Here is a 22,154-nt window from a genome sequence, read left to right as displayed (position 1 = left end):
AAGCCCGCTATAGAAGCAAGCTTTCTCTCTTCCTCTATATGGCGGTGTTCTTCTTTGTTATGGTTGAAGAGCATGGTCTTGCTCCCACACTGTTACTGATGTTCTTGATTTTCTTACCTTGACAGAAGAGGGACGTATGTAGGGATGGTATTGTTCACTCTTGTCAGAGTGAGCAAGCTCTCTGCGTCACTCTCACTACCTCTAGGTGCTGAAGGACTCTTCATCTACATGTGAGGTAGGAGACTCTTTGGAAAGATACAACCAGATTTCTGAATGATAGATCTTTCTGTACTCAGAAGAGGTCTTCCTTGGCTATTGTTTAATTTTTCAGTCCTTTGTCTATAACAAGGGGAGTGTTTCTGTATGATTTGAAATGGTTTATGGTTTTTTGAGTTTTTGCAGGGAAAGAGGTAGTGGTGAGACTGTAATCTTCTGAGGGCTCATCCTGTTCCCGTAGCCTCCTGTTGCTGACTTCACAGTGTAGTATGCATTGCTTCACTTGGCTTCACCTTTCCACTTCTGGCCATGAACATTTTATTATTGAGAGAGAACTGCCTTGAAAAAGAATTAGCAATGGGCTTGGAAGCCAGTAGTGGAGGGGGCACCTCAGGGTCTTTTTTTTTTGAAGGAAATATAGAATGGGCAGAGTGAGATGCCTCTGTATGCTCTTCCTAACTGGACCTCCTGCTGCAGAGGCTGCAACAAGCATCAAGCTACCAATTAACATTCTTCAGTTCCAGTCCAGGTATAATGTTGTTTCCCATTTAAACTTTATTTGGGATATATATTTCACTGGGAAGGGAAGGAGGGAGTGTTGAGCTTACTGGTTAGTTGCTGTCGAGACTGAGCCAAACTTTCTCCCTTTTGCTGCTTCCCTGTGCTATTTACTGGATTACTGGGTCTATCCGTGTTCTGCCTCATCCAGACTGTCAAATGCCTTGAAATCCAGGTCACTCACTAGCCCTATCAAAACAATCCATCTTTTTTCACAATTTCCTAGCATGATCCTTCCTCAAAAATATGTCTGGTGCAAATTACAAATGTTTGTTTGGGGGACTTCAGAATCAGGTAATCTCTTTGGCCTGGGCCTTAGATTCCACATTTGAATTTGTACCCTGGCTTCTGCTTTGCTCTCTGAAATTTGAGGATCACTGCCCAAGGACCTTGCTAGGTAAGTGGTTATCTAAATGAATTCAAGCCAAATTCTCATAAAGGTATTGGGTTCAGTTTATCTCCCTAGCTAGTAATTGCATGTTTTTTTTCTTTTCTTAGGAAAGAGTCTAAACCTAAATTTATAATAATATGGAATTGTTACAGGGAGGGACACATGTAGAGGAAATTGCCTATTTTTATTAGTTGAAAATTATCTTTAATGTTTAAAGATATTCATAGTATATTCTGTGGTAAGCACATTTTTTGTAAGTGATCTTAAGTTCTGGGGAAATTTATATTTCTTTAAGTGTTTTAGTCTCACTATGATTCTGATATACATTGATTTATAGGTTCATCAAAAGAAGTGTCTCTGACCAAAAATAAAAGAAAATAAAATTAAATAAACACAAAGAATCAGTTCCCCACACATTAGATTAAAAAGCACATAAAAAAGTGGAGAATGGTAGTGAAAAACATTGTTTTTAATTAAGAAAGATGCTTTGAACAATGATTATACACAGTATTAGAATTTACAGGGGCTGTTTTCTGAAAAGATAATTAGTAGCAGCAGAATAAGCTTCACACTGTCTAGTCTTAGGGCTAACCTCTAGTTTAGAAAGACTGCTTTCACTTGGTGGGGAGAAAAATTATTCTACCTTCCCATCTGTAGCTTCTGCTGAAGCAGTTAAAAGAAGGTTTTGATTGTTTGAGCTTAAAAAAAAAAAAATTGAATAGCTTTCCAGCAGGAGTAAAACTCAAGCAAAATAGATGCATTAACAACTTATATTTTATGGCATGAAAGAGCTTGAACTCATTTCTAACTTTTACTTGTAATAAGAAATGAGAGGTTCATTGTTTAGAATGAGATGAGAATTGGAATTAGTCTTTTTACTGAAAGTTCATTTGTGTTCTGTTGTCATCTCTAGTCTGAATTTGAGATAGCTTAAGTCTGGAAACGGAGGCAGGTCTAAGGGGTTTTACATTTGCAAAATAAATTCTTGCCATTTTTGATTAAACTGAAGTTGTGGTTATTTCCAATTCTTTTTTTTTTTTTTTAAGTTTTTTTTTTTTTTTTTTTTGAGAGAGAGAGAGAGTGCACAAGCATGGGGAGAAGCAGGCTTCCTGCGAAGCAGGGAGCCTGATGCCGGGCTCGATCCCAGGACCCTGGGGTCATGACCTGAGCTGAAGGCAGACTCTTAACCCACTGAGCCACCCAGGTGCCCCAAGTTATTTCCATTTTTGACCATAATTTCAGCCATCTCATAGTAGGAAATTCTAACATTCTAATTTTTGCCTCTACTAGTCTGTGAATTTGGTAGAGGACCAGAGAGTGTTATATATTGTATTATATATTGAAAAGTATGTATGAAAATGTTGATTGTATTATATTTTCATTTTTAATGAGTTGAAGTATTCTTACTTGAGCAAAGAGACAATAATTATTCAGTGATATTTTCATTATGGCATATTACGATGATTCAAATTGAGATGGATATCATTTTAATATAATATAGTTCCTAATTTTGTAATCAAGCCATGTTTATATTATTATATGTAACATCCTTCAGCAAAGCCCAGTGCTTAGATAATTTTAAAAGTATTCAACCAAATATTAATTAGTGCTTTGATGTGCTGTCATCTTGTTAGTGGCACAGTGCTGTTAATTAGAAAAACTATGGCTATTGAGTGAAATTTTATGTTTCGAATAACATTTTGAATAGTTCAGTAAACCTCAAGTAACAGGGGGCTTCGGGAATGGAATGTTTTTACTTTAGTTCAATTTTGTTGTTAAGTAAGGGTTTGTTTGGAATTTATAAAATATGCCAAAATGTATTAGTATTTTTTTATGAATTAAATTCAATTTTCATTTGATTTAGTATCTCTCAGTATATGTCAGGGTCATTGTATAGATGGAAAAACTAATTTTCTGACTGCTCCATTTTGGTCTTCCTAATCTACTTCTGTATCCTCCCCCTGAGTGATCAAATGTGTTCTGTTATCTATATAATGTTGATTTAGAATTAATATTTCCGGCCCAGATTTCTCTTTCTTTCTGAGTTCCAGATCCATCTCAAAATGCCTGCTAGATTCTCTTCACATGGGTATTCCAAAGGTATTTCAAACTCCAAAACAATATGATTTAATTAAGTCCATCTCACTCCCCAAACCTGTTCTTGCTCAGTGCACCACCACCTACAGCAAAGAGCAGGGAATCTTTCTTGTATCTTTTCTCTCACAGATCCCTCACCTACCAGGATCCACCAGTTGTAATGAGTATACTATCAAAATGTCTTTTGAATCCCTCCCCCTTCTACCCTACTTCCAGTCTTTGGCTCTGTTTGGAATCATTTTGTCTTTCCTGGATTATTGCAAGAGACTTTTAACAGGTGTTCATCTAGTCAGGTAAGACCTGTAGGCTCCACTGGACGCCAGAATGCAAATCTGATCCGTTTACTCCCACTCTCAAAACCCTTTTGAGCCCTCAGGCTAGCAGGCTCTCCTTTCTCATCAGCAGTGGTTCTTCCAGTACCCTTCCTCTACCTCTGTATTTCAGTCAAGCAAGTGTTCTTTGATTACCGGAGCTTCCCTTATACTCAGATTTTGTACATTCTATTCCTTTGCCTCTCTGCTTTGCTAAGTTAGCTTCTCTTCTTCCTTTTAGTATCTTCTTAGATGTCACTTTCTCAACTTGTGTCTGCACTGAAGCACCTTAACCACGATTCGGTGTGTAACCTGAGATCTCTTTCACATACCTGAAACGTTTGATGACTGCCTCAGTAGAAGCCCCTGCATTTTATTGTCTCTTATATACTTAGAATTCCTGTACTTGGTGCTTTCTTTTCCCAAACCTGTTCTCCTACCCTCTCAGATTTTCCATTGTGATCTCAGGAGCACACATCCCTAGTAAACAGACTTATCTAAATCCTTAACCCATTATTGTCTTTACTACATTCTGTGCAATATGTTAAGTGTTCCCAGAAAAAGAATTTTATGGTCAAAAGAGTCAGGAAACCCTGAGTTAATAGTTTCCCCATCACAGTGTATATTGTGAATCTCTAGGGTGGGGGTGGTGAGTGGATATAGTGTGGATCAGTTTACACATCTCACATGGTGTTAACATCTTCACAGGTCAGTGCTTCCACTAACTAGTTTTAAAGGAAATTTGGCTTTGAAACAAAAAACAACAAACAAAAACTGAAACTCTTTGAGTGGAAGCTGCTCCTTCCTCCACCCTACAAATTTTAGGGTATGAAGATTGCTGGTAGCCCCCACTTCCCCAGAGCAAATTTTAGGTCACTGCTTCTCTAGCCTCATGTAAATATCCCTGCTCCTTTGGGGATCCTTCGAAGATCTTTTGAGGAATTTTATATCCTATGAAATTCAACTCTACCAGATACAGCGAGCTAGGTTTTTTTTTTTTTTCCTCACATATTCACTGGTAGTGTCACATATCCCTATTCACTCGTAGTGGCTGCTTTTAGCACCATCTTGAGAAGGAATCCAAGGCTGTGTTTTGGCTCATCAGGATCACTTGTATTAGTTTATTAGTGATTATTCTTGATGGATTTAGCATTATACACCATGTATCGCTTATCATCTCTGGGCTCTTCCATCTTCTACCATTTGTCCCTTGTCATTTACAAATCTCTCATTTGATCTTCCGTTTTCTTTAAAGAGCTCTCCACCCCCACCAACTCTCCAGATAATTCTAAGTGACTTCAGCATCCATGTGGAAAACGGCAAACATAAGCCTCATATTTTTCTAAACTTCCTGAGCTCCAGTGACCTTTATCTGTAAGTTACTTTATATACTTGCTGAGACCTCCTGAATTCTAAAGTCTCAATGTCTTCTGGTCTTCCTTTTCCCTCCTTTCACTATGGTTGTTCTTAGCCCTTTTTGGTACCTAATATTCTTTGATACTACCATGTTTTCTGAGCCCCTTCAACCTTCTCTTGGTATCTTTACTTTCCTACCTAATCTGGAACTCTGAGCTATTCTCACTAGCATATTTTATTTCTTCTTCTACCTTTATCCTTCCACTGAATCAACCCAGCAAAACCTCAGCTTTGCATGTGTGCTCAGCGCAGCTCCCTCTTGGTTCCTGGGGAGCTGAGTATTGCTAACGGTAATCATAACAACCTTCCAGTCCAAACTCTTGCATGGCACATAAGTCTCCCTTCGAAAAGTTTATTACTCTTCAATCTTGTGCCTTTGAAACCGTACCTCAGGCATTCTGCTCCAATAGAGGGCAGACAAGTTTAACTTGCATGTGACTAAACTATATCTGCCTACACTTCCTGCACTATGTTTGTGAGATCAGACTTGGAGTTCTCTACACCCTAACTTGCCTTTGTTCATACCATCCTCCCTGCTTGGACCACTGTCCTAACCCTTGTGCTTTACCCACTGACAATCTGCGCTACAAAAACTCTTAATATTCCTTAAAGATTCATCTTCACGCCCACCCTACATGCCATCCTACTCTATCCCCTCTTGGTAAGGGACTTAATCATTTGTATATACTTTAAACAGAAGTCCTGTTTTCCAATGCTGTCAGGATTGAGAGTTGAACAATTAATCGAAAAAGTTGGTTAAAGCTAGAGTTAAAAAAAATACATGCAGACATGAAACATTTTATTTCAACTTAGAACAGAAATACATTCATTTGTCAATTGTCTCATGTATGACCAAGGGATTTTCTTTGAGTATGTGTACTTGAATGGAATTCATTGTTACTTCACGAATATACTGAACCCAGAATGCATCCTCTAGATTTCCAGTTTGGGTTTAAAAGAAAGAACTCAAGCTATTTGTGTAGCAGTCTGTGCACGGAATCCTGGATTTGTATGGTTTTTTTTTCTCCACCAATCTTTTCAGTTGCATTGTCCATACCTACTTCAGTAATTGTTTTTCTTATGGAGACTTACCTTTATAAAGTCTTTCCAAGGCATTAAATCATAGAAATAACAGTTGTTTTTCTTTTTTACTTGTATTTTATTGGTTTGGTTTATGTAGCATTTAATTAAAGCATGTATTTATAATATACAAATTTGTGAATATAAACTCAACTGATGGGAGCAGAGGAGCTCATGATCAGCATGTTGTAGACATCAGTGTTTACTGAGGGAATGGATATTATGTCGGTTAACCTGGCAAGTTGGTTGAATGGAGGTTGGTTAAGAGAGTTTCTACTGTAATGATTTTTATTGCTTATCTCCCTTCATTACAATGTGAGCTCTTACAAGGCAAGGACTATATATATATATATTTTTCATTTTGTATGTCTAACCTTCACCTATGCACAGTACCTACTGTAGATATTCAGTATGTGTTTCTTGGATGAATGAACAAATTCTTCTACAGGTCATACTAAATTTGAATAATCAGAAAGAACACTGTACTGAGAATCAGCTAGTATAGACAGATCATTGGCCTGGTAGCCAAACTGGGGTTTGAATCCTTTCTCATTTGCATTGCTTGAGCAGATTACTTTCTTTTATTCATTTTGGGAATGGGGATAACAGCAGTCTTTGGGTTGTGTGAGGATTAAACGGGGAGGTAAAGTGTTTAGCTTAGTGCTCGACATAGTAAGCAATCAACAAGTGCTAATTTTCCTGATGATGCTTATCACCAATGAGGAGAATGTAGGAATTCACTTGGTCAAACTTTTCTCACCAAGGGTCTTAAACTATATAATTTACCAGTTTCCTTTTAGCTCTAAAATTCTCTTTTTATAAACAATGGTTCATGGTTTGGACGGATTTATATAAGAAATATGTGGCTATTCCTTGATTTGTTACATTTGTAGATTCGATAAAGTAGGAAATTGCTTAGATGATCATAACCTTACAAAACAAAACTTTCGGGCTTTAGAACAAAATTTGTTAGTGAGTTGAACTTCCTAATAAAGTGTGAAGAACAGTGCAGATCTACTAAGCACTGCCACACTATCTACGTAAGAGCAAAGTAAGGTAGAAAGTAGAGAAGGAAGCTCTGAGGAGATTGTTTGGAAGCATTAGCTTAGAAGAAGTGAGATGAAATTAAGCTCTTGAAACTAAATTTATGGACAGATTTGACTTTTTGAACCATAGATGTGTATTTGTTATAAATCTAGGTTTTAAGTTTTCATGTTGATCACATTTTCTTTCTGATTAAGAAATGGGGATGAGTGAGAAAGATGGGAATATAGCACTTTTTTGGAATGGCTCTGAGGATATTTTCCATTCTATGTCCCAAATTTTGGTTTGTTTAAAGAAGTAAGTGATTTAGCAGAATTCCTTTTAGCATTCATTCTACAGCTCATGCTTATACTTAGTTTTTATATTGCAGTTATCAATTAGTATGGAAGAAGATGAGTTCTTTGGAGAAAAAACATTCCAGCGTTTTTGTGCAGAATTCATTAAACATTCACGGCAGATAGGTGATGGCTGGGAATGGAGAACTTCGAAGGTAAGAACAGAAACTTTTATTTTCTATTTTAATGAAGTTTTTTTTTTTTTTTTTTTTTTGGCTGTATAAAACCTCAGTAATTGAGGGGTGCCTGGGTGGCTCAGTTGGTTAAGCGGCTACCTTCGGCTCAGGTCATGATCCCAGGGTCCTGGGATTGAGCCCTGCATTGGACTCCCTGCTCAGCAGAGAGCCTGCTTCTCCCTCTCCCTCGGCCTGCCGCTCTGCCTACTTGTGCTCTCTCTCTATGTCTGTTAAATAAATAAATAAAAATCTTTTAAAAAAAACCTCAGTAATTGAAACTAATGTATGAAAGCTAGCTTGATTTAGTAAAAGCCTTAAATTGAAGAATGTTTTAAAAAAGATGTCCATTTTATTGTTTCAACTATATATACTCATTATAATTAGGCTAATGAAGTATTATCTAGAAAAGTCCTTAGGTGACCTGCTTTAATTTAATAGATAAGAATGCTTAGCATATTAATTATCTGAATGTAAACAGATGCTTCTGTGGTGCTTCAAACCATTTATTTACACTATTAATTTTCTTAGGAAAGTACTTTTGTCCAGAGAGTGGAAAGATAATCCTGAAACCAAACCATAGTCAAACAATCACAAAGTCTGAAATATTGAAGAATGAATTAATTGGAAATTTCTTAATAATATAAACACATTCCAAAGCATTCTTTCTTTTGGTTCTATTCAGTAATAATAATGTAAAAGGTCTATGGACTCATCTACTTCCATACATACACTTAGTAAGGATTCTCTGCCAAAAGCTCTTTAAGAGTCCCTTGAGATAATTTTCTGAGAGGATAAATTTTCTCTACTTGATATCTTAATCTGATGCCTAAAAAAGTGGTGATTCCCTGTTTTCTGCTTATTGGCTCTATTTGCTATATGAACTCTGAGAAATGTGAATACTTTTGAGCTGATTCCTATGATTCAGAAGTAGGGCAGAGAAATGCGGGTTTTGATCCGATCCATGGTGTCACCGGAGAGAGAAGCCATGATTTCCCTTTGGGTCATGTGCCAGCTAAGCTTTCATGGGGCGGGAGTGGGGAGGTATCATGGGAGACTCAGCCCCACTCTTTAAGTTAGTGATTGGACAGTTCATAAGCCCCTAAGGCATCTCCTGCTCCAGGATAACATGACTTTATTATTAGTACCTTTTATTAATCTTTTTCCTGAGTATTTTATAATTTTGTTTGCTATTGTGTTTGAGTTTTTATTCCTCTTTATTCATGTTTTATTGCCTTCATCCCGACTTTATTTATTTATTTATTTATAATCAGAGAGAGAGAGCACAAGCAGGGGGAGCAGCAGGCAGAGGGAGAAGCAGGCTCCCTGCTGAGCAAGGAGCCGGATGTGGGACTTGATCCCAGGATCTTAGGATCATGACCTGAGCTGAAGGCAGCTGCTTAACTGGCTGAGCTACCCAGGTGTCCCCATCCCGACTTTAATATCAATGTTTCTGATATATAATGATTTTTTTTTAAATGTTGGCTGTTTATTCATTGAATGAATGTAGGTTTCTGATCCCTTTTGACCTGTAATAATTTGTATGGTTATTCCTGAGAAACTTTTCCTTTCCTTTCCACAAATTTTTTTTAAAAAGAAATTTTCTTTTGTCTTATGCTGGAGGTAGAATAATAGATACTCTAGTTACTGTTTCAGTGACCTAGTAGAATGGGGGAGGAAAAGGTTAGGGAGGGAGATGGGACTGTGTGTGTGTGTGTGTGTGTGTGTGTATGTGTGTACGTGTGCGCATGCGTGTTGGGGGTTGCTGGGGAGGGTCTCCAGGAGGGAGATTCATAATAATAGAAATACCTGTTAGAAATTTCTTCACTGAATTTGTTGAAGCTAGTGTGCCAAGAACTAGTTTCCAGGATTTGTTTTTATTCTTGTCCGGCCTCTGCTTCAGGGATGGGTATGGCTATGTTTGGCTTCTTGTTTGTTGCTACTGTCTGCTCAGTTAGGAAAGTTACCTACCCTTTGGAGTTGGAATTGCACCTCTAATTAAGGGCAGGTTTTTTTGTTTTTGTTTTTGTTTTTGTTTTTTAATGTGGAGGTGAGCCCATAGATAGTACGAAAACAAACAAAACACTGTTTAGAGAAAATCTTTGTAACCTTAGGGCAAGGACTACAAACTCAAAAGCCTTGGAGTCCAGGCATGGTAACATAAATGGATCAAGCTGCCATGTACAAGACAATATGGACACTGAGTCCTAAGGCCTGTGCTGAGCAGAGTGCTTGTCCTCTTGCCAGGTTGGGAACGTGGACCCAAGGGTTACCAGACCTTTCAAGAAAAGTAAAGATATTTCCCCCCAAAAGATTGGGGGGGGGGGGAGAAATCTCTAAATTTTCAAATATTGGCAACTACTTAAAAAACATTTTTCAGAAATAGTCAGGACCAAACCCAACATGCTAGTGATGAATAAAATGTGGGATATGAGTGGCCAGTTGATGATTTCTGGGATTGGGCATGTGTGTGGTATAACTGTGGTTTCTTACCCAGCCCTGCTTCAGTGCATGCTGTTGATCTGAATTAGTAAAGGGGGCACTTGGCAAAGCAGATACCTCTCTTGTGAATTTTGGTAGGTTTGTATTTTTGCCACTTAAATTCTGCAGTGCTGGACCACTTTTATGAAGGAAATTACAAAGCAGTCACTTGGTTATTTCCTTCAAACCTTCAGTCTTTATCTCATTCTTTTTGTTGGACTGTTTGGAGAGAATACTTATACTATTGTTTTACTTTATAGGTTCCAGAAATTTATTTTTATTTTATTAAAAAAATAGTTTTTGAGGTATAATTGGGAAACAACAAGCTATGCATAGGTGAGACCTATGAACCCTCACTATAGTCAAGAGGGTGATCATATCCATTACCCCCAAAAGGTTGCTTTTATACCTTTGTAATGCCTCCCTCTGCCCCTGAAAGTTATTTATTATATTTTTTCCTGGAAGCTATTTTTAAAAAGAATCTTGTTTATCCCTATATAGAGAGCCTCCTTTAAAGAGTACACATTTGTCACTCATACCTTCAGGTTTGTTTATAAATACCCCTCAGGAAGGTAGTATACTCTTGTTGAGAGCCATTGTTTAACCTAATGGTCTGTTAGATATTAAAGATATTCGTTAAGAGCATGGAGTTCAGAGTTAGACATGGCTATAAATCCTTACTCTACCATTTACGAGCTGGATTTTGGACAAGTAACTTAAGGTCTCTAAACTTCATTTTTTTTACTTATAAAATAGGAATAAAAATAATAGCCACCATACAGCATGGTAGTTGTGTAGATTAAATAGGATTTACATTCAAAGAGTTTAGCACAGTTTCTGGCACATGCAAAGCCATATTATGGTTATGATTTTTAGCTGGTTGTTTGAAATTTTCAGTATCTTTTATTTTAGAAATAATGCTATAAATGAAATTGTAGTTAAGTTTTCAGAAAACTCTGTGAAAATCTATTTACCACCAAATATACTGTGCTGGTCTTTAGTGTATTATACTGAGTCCTCCAGGATAAGAAGAAGAGCAAAAGATGGCAAACAACAATGAATGCATGCAATGAAAACATTCTTTTTTTTTTTTTTTAGATTTTAATTACTTACTTGAGAGAAAGCAAGTGAGAGTGCATGTGCACATGAGGCGGGAGTGGCAGGGAGGGGCAGAGGGAGAGGGAGAAGCAGACTTCCTGCTGAGCAGGGCACCTGACATGGGGCTTGATCTCAGGATCCTGAGATCAGGACCCGAGCTGAAGGCAGCCGCTTAACTGACTGAGTCATCCATTTCAGCCACCTCTGAAATACAAGTATCTTAAAAACCCATCAGTTCATAATGTTAGAAAGAGAGATAGAGAATGAACAAACACAGGAGAGAGTGGAATAGAAGAGTCTCCAAACCTAACTCATTGAATATTTTTGGTTTGAAAATTGTTAATCAAAAGGAAAGAAATAAGCATTTATCTTACCTTTCCTGTATTATCTGTATTTCATGGTAACTAAATAGACTAATTTGATAAGGGAACTGTTTTCCCCCAGAATTCCATCTGATAAATTTAGAAAGGATGGTAGAATTAGAAAATCATTACTTTTCAATGCCTAATGAAATGAATTAGGTGGCAGTAATCAGTGGATGAAATTATTAGGTGAAAGGTTGATGGGGAATTTACAAAGGAGGGATTGAACTATCATCACCTGAACCCTAGTGATTAATCACGGCATTACTAAAAATAGTACATTCAGATACTATATATTTGGTGAAGTTTTATAATATGAATCGCAGAGTGCAATCCATGAAATATTCTTGCCCAAAATGTTGTGGCTGAATAGAATCAATTAAGGAAGTCAAGTGATAGAGAACCAAGTTAATTGACACCACAGGAAACAAATAGAGAAATCCAGAAATCTAAAGGACAACTGACCCAATTTCCTTAAAAAGTTAATGGTTGGGTAAAGAAGTGAGGAGAGGATTGCATCTCTAACTATCTGGTATTGAAGACCAAGCTTGTTTTGTTTTTAAAGTATCTTCTGAGAGCGCTTGGGTGGCTCAGTCAGTTAAGCATCTGACTCTTGATTTCAGCTCAGGTTATGATCTCAGGGTCGTGAGATCAAACCCCATGTCGCGCTCCGTGCTGAGCATGGAGCTTGCTTTACATTCTCTCTTTCCCTCTCCCTCTGCTCCTGCCCCCCACACCACCCTCTTTAAAAAAAAAAATCCTTTCTGGGCAGCGACCGGTAGGTGGTCCTAGTCACCATGGGAGGGTTAGGACCACCGGCCTGGTTCAGGGTCATAGGTCCACTGACCATGCACTAGGATGTTTGGAGTGTCAACTTACTGTGAAAGTTTCTAAGTCCTTACTTTTCTTTTCTGAATTTATCTCATTAACCTATAACAAAGAATTTGAGGACCAGTAACAGTTTTTGGACTGACAACAATTAGTTCTTGAACTGGCAACAGTTCAGACCATACTCTAGATTAAAAGAAATTCAAGAGATATAACCTAATATAATTTGTGACCCTTATTTGGATCCTAACTCAAACAAATCAACTGTAAAAGGACCTTTTTAAAGACAATTATGGATATTTGATTATGGAGTAAAGTATAAGATGACACCAATTTAGCTTAACAGAATAAAAAATCAGGGATAGAAGAAGCAAATGTGGCAAAATATTGTTATGTATTGAATATGGGTAATGTGTATATAGGTTTGAATTTGGTACTTTTCTCTTTACTTTTATGTATGTTACATATATGCTTCCTTTTCTTCTATTTTGTCATAATTTACGCTTTACCGTAAACTTTATTAATAATTACAAATGTTCTTAGCCTTATTTCAGATTTAGATCCCCATTGGCGATTTGTGCAGTTTAAAACTTCAAAGCAACTTGCCTTCTAAATTTTTTGTTTTTACCTACTAAATATGAGTACATTAGTTTAGTATCTCAGTTCTGTGATTTGACCTTTCATAGGTTATTGATAAAATAATTTCCCATGGGTTTTCAACTTTCTTCTCTCACTTTTGTATAGCAAAAATAGGAAGAGAGATACTCAGATACTGTAAACAAAATAGTCTACAAATATTGAGATTGGATTTTATACAGTTAATCCTAGATTATTTTGTATGTTATTGTTAAAGAACTAAAGGCCCCCCCAATTAATTCCATCTTTAGTTAAACCTACTTGATTATATTTTGAAATTTACGTAGCAACACACCAGAAATATTTTGATTACTTTCTTTACAGCTTAGGAACAGCTGATTGAAAGGGCTTTTATTTCCTAATTTAGATAGAGTAAAATTTTACAATTTCATTTTATTCTTAGAAATTTAAGTTGATTTTTTAATTCTTTCCTTTCAGTAGTCTTTCTGGTTAAGTTCACATTGCTTTTCCTAAAAACCCTTTACCATTATTCTAATTACATCAACTTCATATTTTTAAAAATAGATTTTAAAATATTTCAATATTTTACTTTATTCCATCTTTTAACACTATCTTGGTAGAAAACGTACCTTGCCATTCCCATCAATACTTCTGCCCTCCTGAATTTCACACTTTGCTTACAGCTGTTTTTATTTTAAATGTCTTATAAAAAAATTTCAAATGTACAAAAGTAAAGAGAATAGTATAATGAATTCACATGTGCCTGTCATCTAACTCCCACAGTTATCAACTCACAGCCAGGTACATACTGTTTTAAAACATCTCTAGCATATATAAAGTGATATAACATATCTCAATATAATTAGCTTGGCTTTCTTTTTTCCCTGTCTTAAAATTATTGGTACTTCAAGTGCACTCTATTTCTCGTTATATATTAAAATTAATGAATGAACTCAGGAAAAGTCTCAAAGACATATTATTTCTATGATTTTTTTTTAATTTCTACAATTTTTAAATTTATTTTTAAAATTATGGCTGGGTGCCTGCATGGCTCAGTTGGTTAAGCGTCTTACTTTGGCTCAGGTCATGGTCTTGGGGGTCCTGGGATGGAGCCCTTCATGGGGCTCCCCGCTCAGCAGGGTGTGTGCTTCTTCTCCCTCTGCCCCTTCCCCCACTCGTGCACTCACTCTCTCTCTCTCAAATAAATAAGTAAATAAAATCTTTAAAACTGTGGTAAAATACACATAATATATAGTTTACCATCTTAACCATTTTTAAGTGTGCCGTTCAATAGACTTAAGTACATTCATATTGTTAATGCAACCAAGTTCCAGAACTCTTTTCATATTGCAAAATTGAAACTTTGTACCCATTAAATACTAATGGGTATTTCCATTGCCCCATCCTCTCAGCCTCTGGTAATCACCATTCTGCTTACTGTCTCTCTGAATTTGATTATTCTAGGTATCTCATATAAGTGGAATCATACAGCATTTATCTTTTAGTGACTGGCTTCTTTCACTTAACATAATGTCTTCCAAGTTTATCTATTATTTCTACAAATTTTGATTTGGGTTTTATGAAGTAGAGAGCTAAACAGAGAATTGGGATTGAATTTCTGTTAGATGATGACATCTTGAATTGCATAGCCTCATTCTGTTAAGAGATTTCACTTCTTTTATTTCTATTATTAAAGAGGATTAAAAATGCTTTCCATATATATCTGAGAAGACTAGTTCTTCACCATGTCTCAAATTTGCTGATAATAAATAAACCCAACTAGATATTTCTTATCAGAAACATAATCAAATTAGAGAGTAAATAATGGAATTAGCATTTTAAATACAGTTACTTTGCTTACCCATTCACCTTTGTGATATTTATACATTGAATTGTTGGAATTAGTGATTTTTATTTCAAAAGTGAAATGTTAAGCACCCATTTTTTTGATCTCTGTGTATATAATATGCTTAGATAGATTCTTTGCTGAAGTTAAATGACAATTTTAAGGTTTACTAAAAGAAATAGACATTTTTCACAGGTTTCTTAGATACCATGTTTCTTTATGTGAGTAACAAATACATTTGTTGGTTTGAAATACTTAATTTTTGGTTAACTTTTCTTCTTTTTCCTCTAGCTTATTTCAAAAAATTATATGTCACTGTATTAATAATCATTTTTAGGGAAGTTGTGAGCATGTTACTTCTATTAATTTTGGTGTAATGCTGTATTTGTTTAAGCCATCCACTGTGAGTTAATGAAATATTATTTCTGGGCCCAAATGTCACTAGATAAAGATTAAATATATTGTATTAAATAGTATCTTGATTAGACTAAAGTAGGTTTTTTTTAGTTTATCTTTGGAGATTAGGAGAAAAATGCACTTGGAGCAGCTTGCTGTGTTTTTATAATAAACATTGAATCATAGTCAGTTACACTAGATTTTTCATTCATAATTTATTGTGTGTTATGATATGATTTGTCACTTAAGCATATACAAATCTTAAGCAGTCATTTCAAGAAGAACAAGTTCAAGTGTATCACTTGTGAATTAAATATTTTTGAACATCACTTTTAAAGATTATCAAGAGTATCAGAGAAAGAAAAGCTATAATACTTCACAAATTTATAAATAAAATTTAAATAGTGATAGTAATTTTGCATGCTTAACAATTAAAAGCACATTCTTGGCTAACAGTGATGTTTGAGTTTACTGGGCAGGGTGGCAGGCTGTTTTTCAAAAAGCCTTGTGGATTTCCCTCTGACTGTCCCCCTCTAGTGTTCTCTCTCTCATATGAATAAATAAAATCTTAAAAAAAAAAAATAAAAAGGGCGCCTGGGTGACTCAGTTGGTTAAGCAACTGCCTTTGGCTCAGGTCATGATCCTGGAGTCCCACTTTGGGCTTCCTGCTCAGCAGGGAGTCTGCTTCTCCCTCTCGTGCTCTCTCTCTCTCTCATTCTCTCTCAAATGAATAAATAAAACCTTTAAAACAAACAAATAAACAAAAAGCCTTGTGGAGAGTTATCTTTACAGTGTTGAGTTTATGAAGCCCAAGATTATCTTACCCTCAGGTTTTAAAGCTTATATATATATATGGGGGGGGGCAGAGAGGGAGACAGAGAGAGAGAGACAGAGAGTATATAGAGTCTAATTTATTAATTTATAATAAATAAAATTGTCAAGTGAACTAGAATGCTCCTGTCATGATGATTCATTTTTGCTTTGTAGATGGGCTATTCACAATTGTATGAGCACAGAATAAATACAAATTCTCATGTGTAGTTGTAAAACTGAGATATTTAATGGCATAATCTGAGAGTGGCATACATCTTGCTCTGCAATAGGGGTAGTCTTACCGTGGAGGAGAAGTTGCAATTTTAGGTTTGTAGGGTAAGAATCTCTCACTTGAACTGTGCAGTGGACATTGCCAATGTTTCCTTCACTGATCTCTCTCTCTCTCTTTCTTTTTTCTTTTTTTTAAGTTTTAATGACTGGCCAGTCTCTCTTTTGGTTGCTGTCAGATTACAGTCAAATCTTGCTGGCTGGGGAGCCATTCTCTCTCATTAAATAATTCACCTATGTGTTCTGACCTATTATGGGTTATTTTTAACTTGAAATTTGAGCTTGAAAAAATTTTATTTATTTATTTATTTATTTATTTATTTATTTATTTATTTATTTATTTCTAAAGCCTTGGAAAAGGCCTTCAACTACAGACAATATTATTATCATGGATATTTGTAAAAATATAGGGGAAAAAAATAATAAAAAAATCATACTACCCTCGTACAGTTGTGGTTGTTTTGGTGAATTTCCTGATATGTCTATTTACCTATTGGGATTTTAATGATTATTCTTTTAAATTTATAAATTTGGAGTGAAATTACGTATCTATAACCTTGTCTTACTTTTTAGGAAAACAAGTTTTCACTTTATTTTTTTTAATTAAATTTTTTTTAAGAGAGGGAGAGAGGTGAGGTGGGATGGAGGGAGAGGAGGAGAGGGAGAGGGAGAGAGAGAATCTCAAGCAGGCTCCATGCCCAGCATGGAGCCTGAAGCAGGGCTCAATCTCATAACCCCGAGATCATGACTTGAGACGAAATCAGGAGTTGGTCACTTAACCGACTGAGCCAACTAGGCACCCCAATAAGTTTTCACTTTATTAGATTTTATTTATTTGTCAGAGAGAGAGAGAAAGAGAGCACAAGCAGGGGGAGTGGCAGGCAGAGGGAGAAGCAGACTCCCCCCTGAGCAGGGAGCCCCATGTGGGGCTTGATCCCAGGACCCTGGGATCTTGATCTGAGCCAAAGGCAGATGCTTAACTGACTGAGCCACCCAGGTGTCCCAAGTTTTCACTTTAAAGATTGATTTTGCTAGGTATCTTTTGGAACTGGTTACCTAAATGAACTATCTTCTACTTCTAGTACTTTTAAAAATAATTATTTGGTGCTTTCCATGTCATCTGACATAGTGAAAATATGGTTTCTTTCCCAATATTTATGGCTTCATTTTGGTCATATTATTAGTTACAATTTCCAGGATAAATTGTGTGCTATAGCAGCAATCAAATGTATTCTTATTTTACAGCATTCTTTTTATGTTCGTGACACTCCTGTAAGTATATAGGGCAGTATTATTTTCTTCATTTTGTATGAAGATAACTTGAATCAACGATGGACTTTGGCACCAAAATAACAACGGACCTGCCCAAGTTTGAGCTAGAACTGGAGTGAGAACTCGGGTTTTTGGACCACTACGGTCCCATATTTAATGATATTAGCAGTCTCACAGATTAGAGTTCTGTGAACCTTGAGCTCAATGTAATCAAACCCTGAGCTCATCATCTTTCAACTTCCTCATTTGAACTCTTTGTTTTAGTAGGTGGTTCCACCATCCTTCTGGCTCAGGCCATGAAGCTGAAGGCTTTCACATTCCTCCATCTCAATACCTAAACCTAATGGATCATTCCATCAGTTTATTCCCCCTTTAAACATCTTTCATACTGACTCACCTCTGCATCCTCTGCTTTCCTTTACATTGCCACAGTCTTGGTTCAGGTTGTTATTTTTGCTCTCTGTGTCTTATCTTGCCCTCTGCCATCCTGCCTTCTATCCTATCAAAGTGATCTTATAAAATGCAATTCCAGTCCATTACTCCCTGGTTAAATCCTTCATTGATTCTTCATTACTTCAGGATATAGTTCCAGCTCCTCAGCGAAGCATACACAGCTCATGCCTAAAAAGATGTACTCTTTTGAGTCTTACTTCTTTCTCTCAACATTACATTTATGTATAGCTTCATGGGCTATGACTGGTCAGTTATGCTCCAACACCCAGAGCATGAAGGGTGGAGTAAGATTTCCACCGCCTGAATGATCTGTATGTGGGCTGGGGAGCACATTCAGAGTTCAGGCAGGCTTCTAGTCTGCCCTGGCTTCTAGTTTCTTCCGTGTCCTCTGTGCATGTGTGCACCCCCACCATCAGCACAGGACATGAAGATAGCCTGGTTTCCTTAAGACATGCAGGTGGAAGGCAACCAGGGTCTCTCATTACTAGAATCTTCCTGTTACCTTTCTGCTTATGTTGCTGGTTGGTTGTGTGTCCTAACTGTGATGGCTACCTCAGACTTGCTAGTGAGATTGCTACTTTTACTGGAGACATTGCTGAATGGCGTATTTTCTTTCATCTTCAGCTCCGGATCACTTGAGCCTCTTTGGCCTTAAAGCTGTCCTAGCTGTGGTCCAGGGAGAACACTCACCCAAACCACTAGGAAGGAGGGCAGTCACCGCAAGCAGGAGTGCCACAGATTCCTACTGTTTACGTGCGAATCTCAACAGTGTTTCATGAATAAGTGCTTCTTAATCTTTTATTTGACTTCGGTTGTTTGCCAGATTCCTGAAATGATTGTTTTTTTTTTTAGCAATTTTGAATAGTTTCAAAGTTGTTTTTTTGAAGAAGATTTGAAGTCCTGCCTTCTGAGGCCACATGGTGGCTTTTTTTTTTTTTAAAGATTTTATTTATTTATTTGAGAGAGAGAGAATGAGAGACAGAGAGCATGAGAGGGGGGAGGGTCAGAGGGAGAAGCAGACTCCCCGCCGAGCAGGGAGCCCAATGCGGGACTCGATCCAGGGACTCCAGGATCATGACCTGAGCTGAAGGCAGTCGCTCAACCAACTGAGCCACCCAGGCGCCCCACATGGTGGCTTTAATTTGCATTTTCCTAAAAATTAGTTCATTTGAATGTATTTTCATATGCTTATTAGTTATTTGGTACCTTTTTTGTGACTTGTATGGTTCAGTCCTTTGCACATAGTCACTGCATATTTTTTCAAGATTAAATTTAAACATCACCTCCTGTAGGTAGGCAACCCTGACCCCCATGTTTAGCTTAGATGCCCCCTTCTTTCTGTTTCCATATAATTGATGCACAATTCTACATGGTGATTATCTGTATACTTGCCTGATTCCCCATAGTGGTCTGAAAGCTTGACTGCCAGGATTTTGTTTCTGTATCCTCACTTCTATATCCTTGGTGCTTAGCATGATAAGCACTCTATATGCACTTGTTTAATTGAGTTAAAATCATATAAGTTGCAAGGAGTTCTGCCAGGTTTGTTATTTGTATAAATACATGTCATTGTATTTCATTTCATTGTATAATGTATTGTTTGAAATAAGTGGGTCATTGAGCAGTGTTTAAAAACCTATTTGTTTTAGAAGAATTTTTATTAAATAGCAAAATTCCTTTTTAGTGGAATGAGCCATTGGATACAATATTATGTAGTGTCATCAGTGAACTCTAATAAGTTCATTACTGCTAAGCTCATTAGTAAATTATTTGATCTTTTAATAGTTTTTGGCAGGATTTATCATTCTGTTCTTGTTATACTTTCTTCATTTGGTGTTTTCACTCTCTTGGTTTACCTCCTATATTACTCTTCACTCCTTTTCAGTCTCCTTTGTTGTTGTTTTTCCTTTCTCTACAACCTCATAATATTAGTGACCAAGCTGTCTATGTCTTATTCTCTTCTTCTTTTTTCACTTTATTAAAATACTGAGTTTATTTCACATGTATATTTTTGTCTCGTCACCATTCCATTTGACCACCACAACTACTATGTCTTATTATAACATTCCCTACATACTTAAAACCAAGCAAAGGGTGGAGTTCCATCTTTAAAAACTAGACAGGTATTTTAGACAACACATTCTTGGCAATGAAACCTGGACATTTATCAGACACAGTAGAGGAAGTTCTCACTCTGCATTATAAAAGGGACAGCCAGATATCAACTGTTACAGAAATGAAATAAGATGGAAAATTTTAACAAACTGTTTCCTTGAAGAGCCTTCCTCCTCTGCCAGAGATCTTCAGTAGCCTCTTGGTCAGTCATCCAGAAGCAATTCTTCATGTAATTGATGAACTTGGCTTCCACTTTGGGAAGAGAACCACCTTTTTCTATACTTGCTTGCATGTTTGCTTTAATGTCTTCTACAGAACTAGGTCCTTTGGTGTTTTGGGAGTCTTTTCTTATTTTTTGAAAGATTCTTTGATCTTGATGTTGATGGTTTTGACTTTTTTCCATTCTGGTTTGATTTTTGTACATTTTTGGCTGGAGTATCTCGTATAGATTTCTTTACTGGAACCTTTTCTTCAGCTTCCTCATCATCAAAATCATCATCATTATCATCATCTTCATCATTGTCTTCATTGGCAGCAAGTTTTATTTTTTCTGTGGAACCTTGCTACCCCTTCCAGGGGCAGAATGCTTTGCAGATATACTAAGGAGTTTCTTCCTCTTCCTCTTCTGACTCTGCATCTTCCTCCACAGCTTCTAAGTGCTGTCCACTAATATGCACAGGCCCTGAACCACATTTCAACTGTAAGATCATAGGTGGTGTTATTGCAAAGCCCCCAAGGGAAACCGTTGGCTGTACAGACATTTTCAAAGTTGCCAGTGTGACTTTAATTAGACTGCTTTCATAATTCATTGTGTCTGCTTCAACAGTGTGCAATTCATCCTTTGCACCAGCCCCTACATTGACCCTTCTTAAAGATAACTGGTGCTCATTTTCATCATTATCCACCTTAAAGTGATAATCTTTGTCAGCCTTTAGTTCGCAACTGAAAAGATAGTTCTGGGGCTTCAGGGGGCTCATGTCCACGTCCATCAAATCTTCCATGGCATGGTGGCATGCACTTAGGTGGGAGAGAAGGCAGACGGAATTCAATGACTGCTGTTCCATAGAACAGCCATGCAGGAGGAAATCACACCAGGGACTATCTTATTCTCTTAGCTATTCTCATGAACCTGGAGGTCATCATTAAATTGCATCAAATGCTAATTACTCCCACATGTATATTCCATGTCCAGACTTCTGTCTTGAATTCTAGATTCATCAGTCCAACTTCTTACTTCACATTTCTATTTTAATGTCTCCTCTTAGATCCTGAATTCAACATGTCCAAAATTAAACTCTGAATCTTCCCCCTCCCAAACTTACTCACCCACTACTACCCAAACTAATCTTCTCTCAATTGATAACTACTCCATCCTTCCAATTATTCAACCTACTGGAGTTATCCTTACCTTCTCTATTCCTCTCAGACCCGCTTTCAGTGCATTAGGTTGTCCTGTTGCCTCCACCTTTATAATATCTAGGATTAGACCATTTCTCATCATCTCCTCTTGCTCCCACCCTGGTGTAAACAACCATCAACTTTCACTAGGGTTACCTTCCTATCTGCCTGCTTCCACCCTTGCCTTCCGATGTTATAACCCTTTTAAAATGTGAGTCATAGCACATCACTTCTCAACTCTACGTAAAAGCCAGAACATTTATTTATTATTTTTTTAAAGATTTATTTATTTTAGAGAGAGAGAGAGTGCATGCAAGCATGAGCAGGGGGAAGGGCAGTGGGAGAGGGAGAGAGAGAATCCTCTAGCAGACTCCCCGCTAAGTGCAGAGCCCCAAAGCGGGGTTTGATCCCAGGACCCTGAGATCATGACCTGAGTGGAAATCACGAGTCAAACGTTCAGCTGACTGAGCCACCCAGGCGCCCCAAGCCAAAACATTTATAATAGACTATAGACTACGTGACCTGCTCCTTCCTCACCCTTCTTATTACTCTTCTGACTTCACTTCCTATTCCCTTCTTTTCATTC

General features: G+C 37.0%; 1 protein-coding gene and 1 pseudogene across 18 annotated transcripts in view; one reads left to right on the top strand and one right to left on the bottom strand.

Annotated features, from left to right (window-relative positions):
• ATG10 (autophagy related 10) overlaps window positions 1–22,154 on the top strand; it is a 404,709-nt gene that overhangs the window by 175,982 nt on the left and 206,573 nt on the right. For all 18 annotated transcript variants that reach the window (XM_036067321.2, XM_036067272.2, XM_078067096.1 and 15 more), the window contains one exon: window positions 7,484–7,603. In XM_036067321.2, the coding sequence (XP_035923214.2) occupies window positions 7,484–7,603 (120 nt within the window). The remainder of the gene's footprint in view (window positions 1–7,483; window positions 7,604–22,154) is intronic.
• LOC118519723 (nucleophosmin pseudogene) lies at window positions 20,277–21,171 on the bottom strand (annotated as a pseudogene).

Source organism: Halichoerus grypus, chromosome 2 (genome assembly GCF_964656455.1).
Source record: "Halichoerus grypus chromosome 2, mHalGry1.hap1.1, whole genome shotgun sequence".
NCBI classification, from domain to species: domain Eukaryota; kingdom Metazoa; phylum Chordata; class Mammalia; order Carnivora; family Phocidae; genus Halichoerus; species Halichoerus grypus.
Note: the sequence above shows the minus strand (reverse complement) of the source record. Positions and strands in the feature narration are given on the sequence as shown.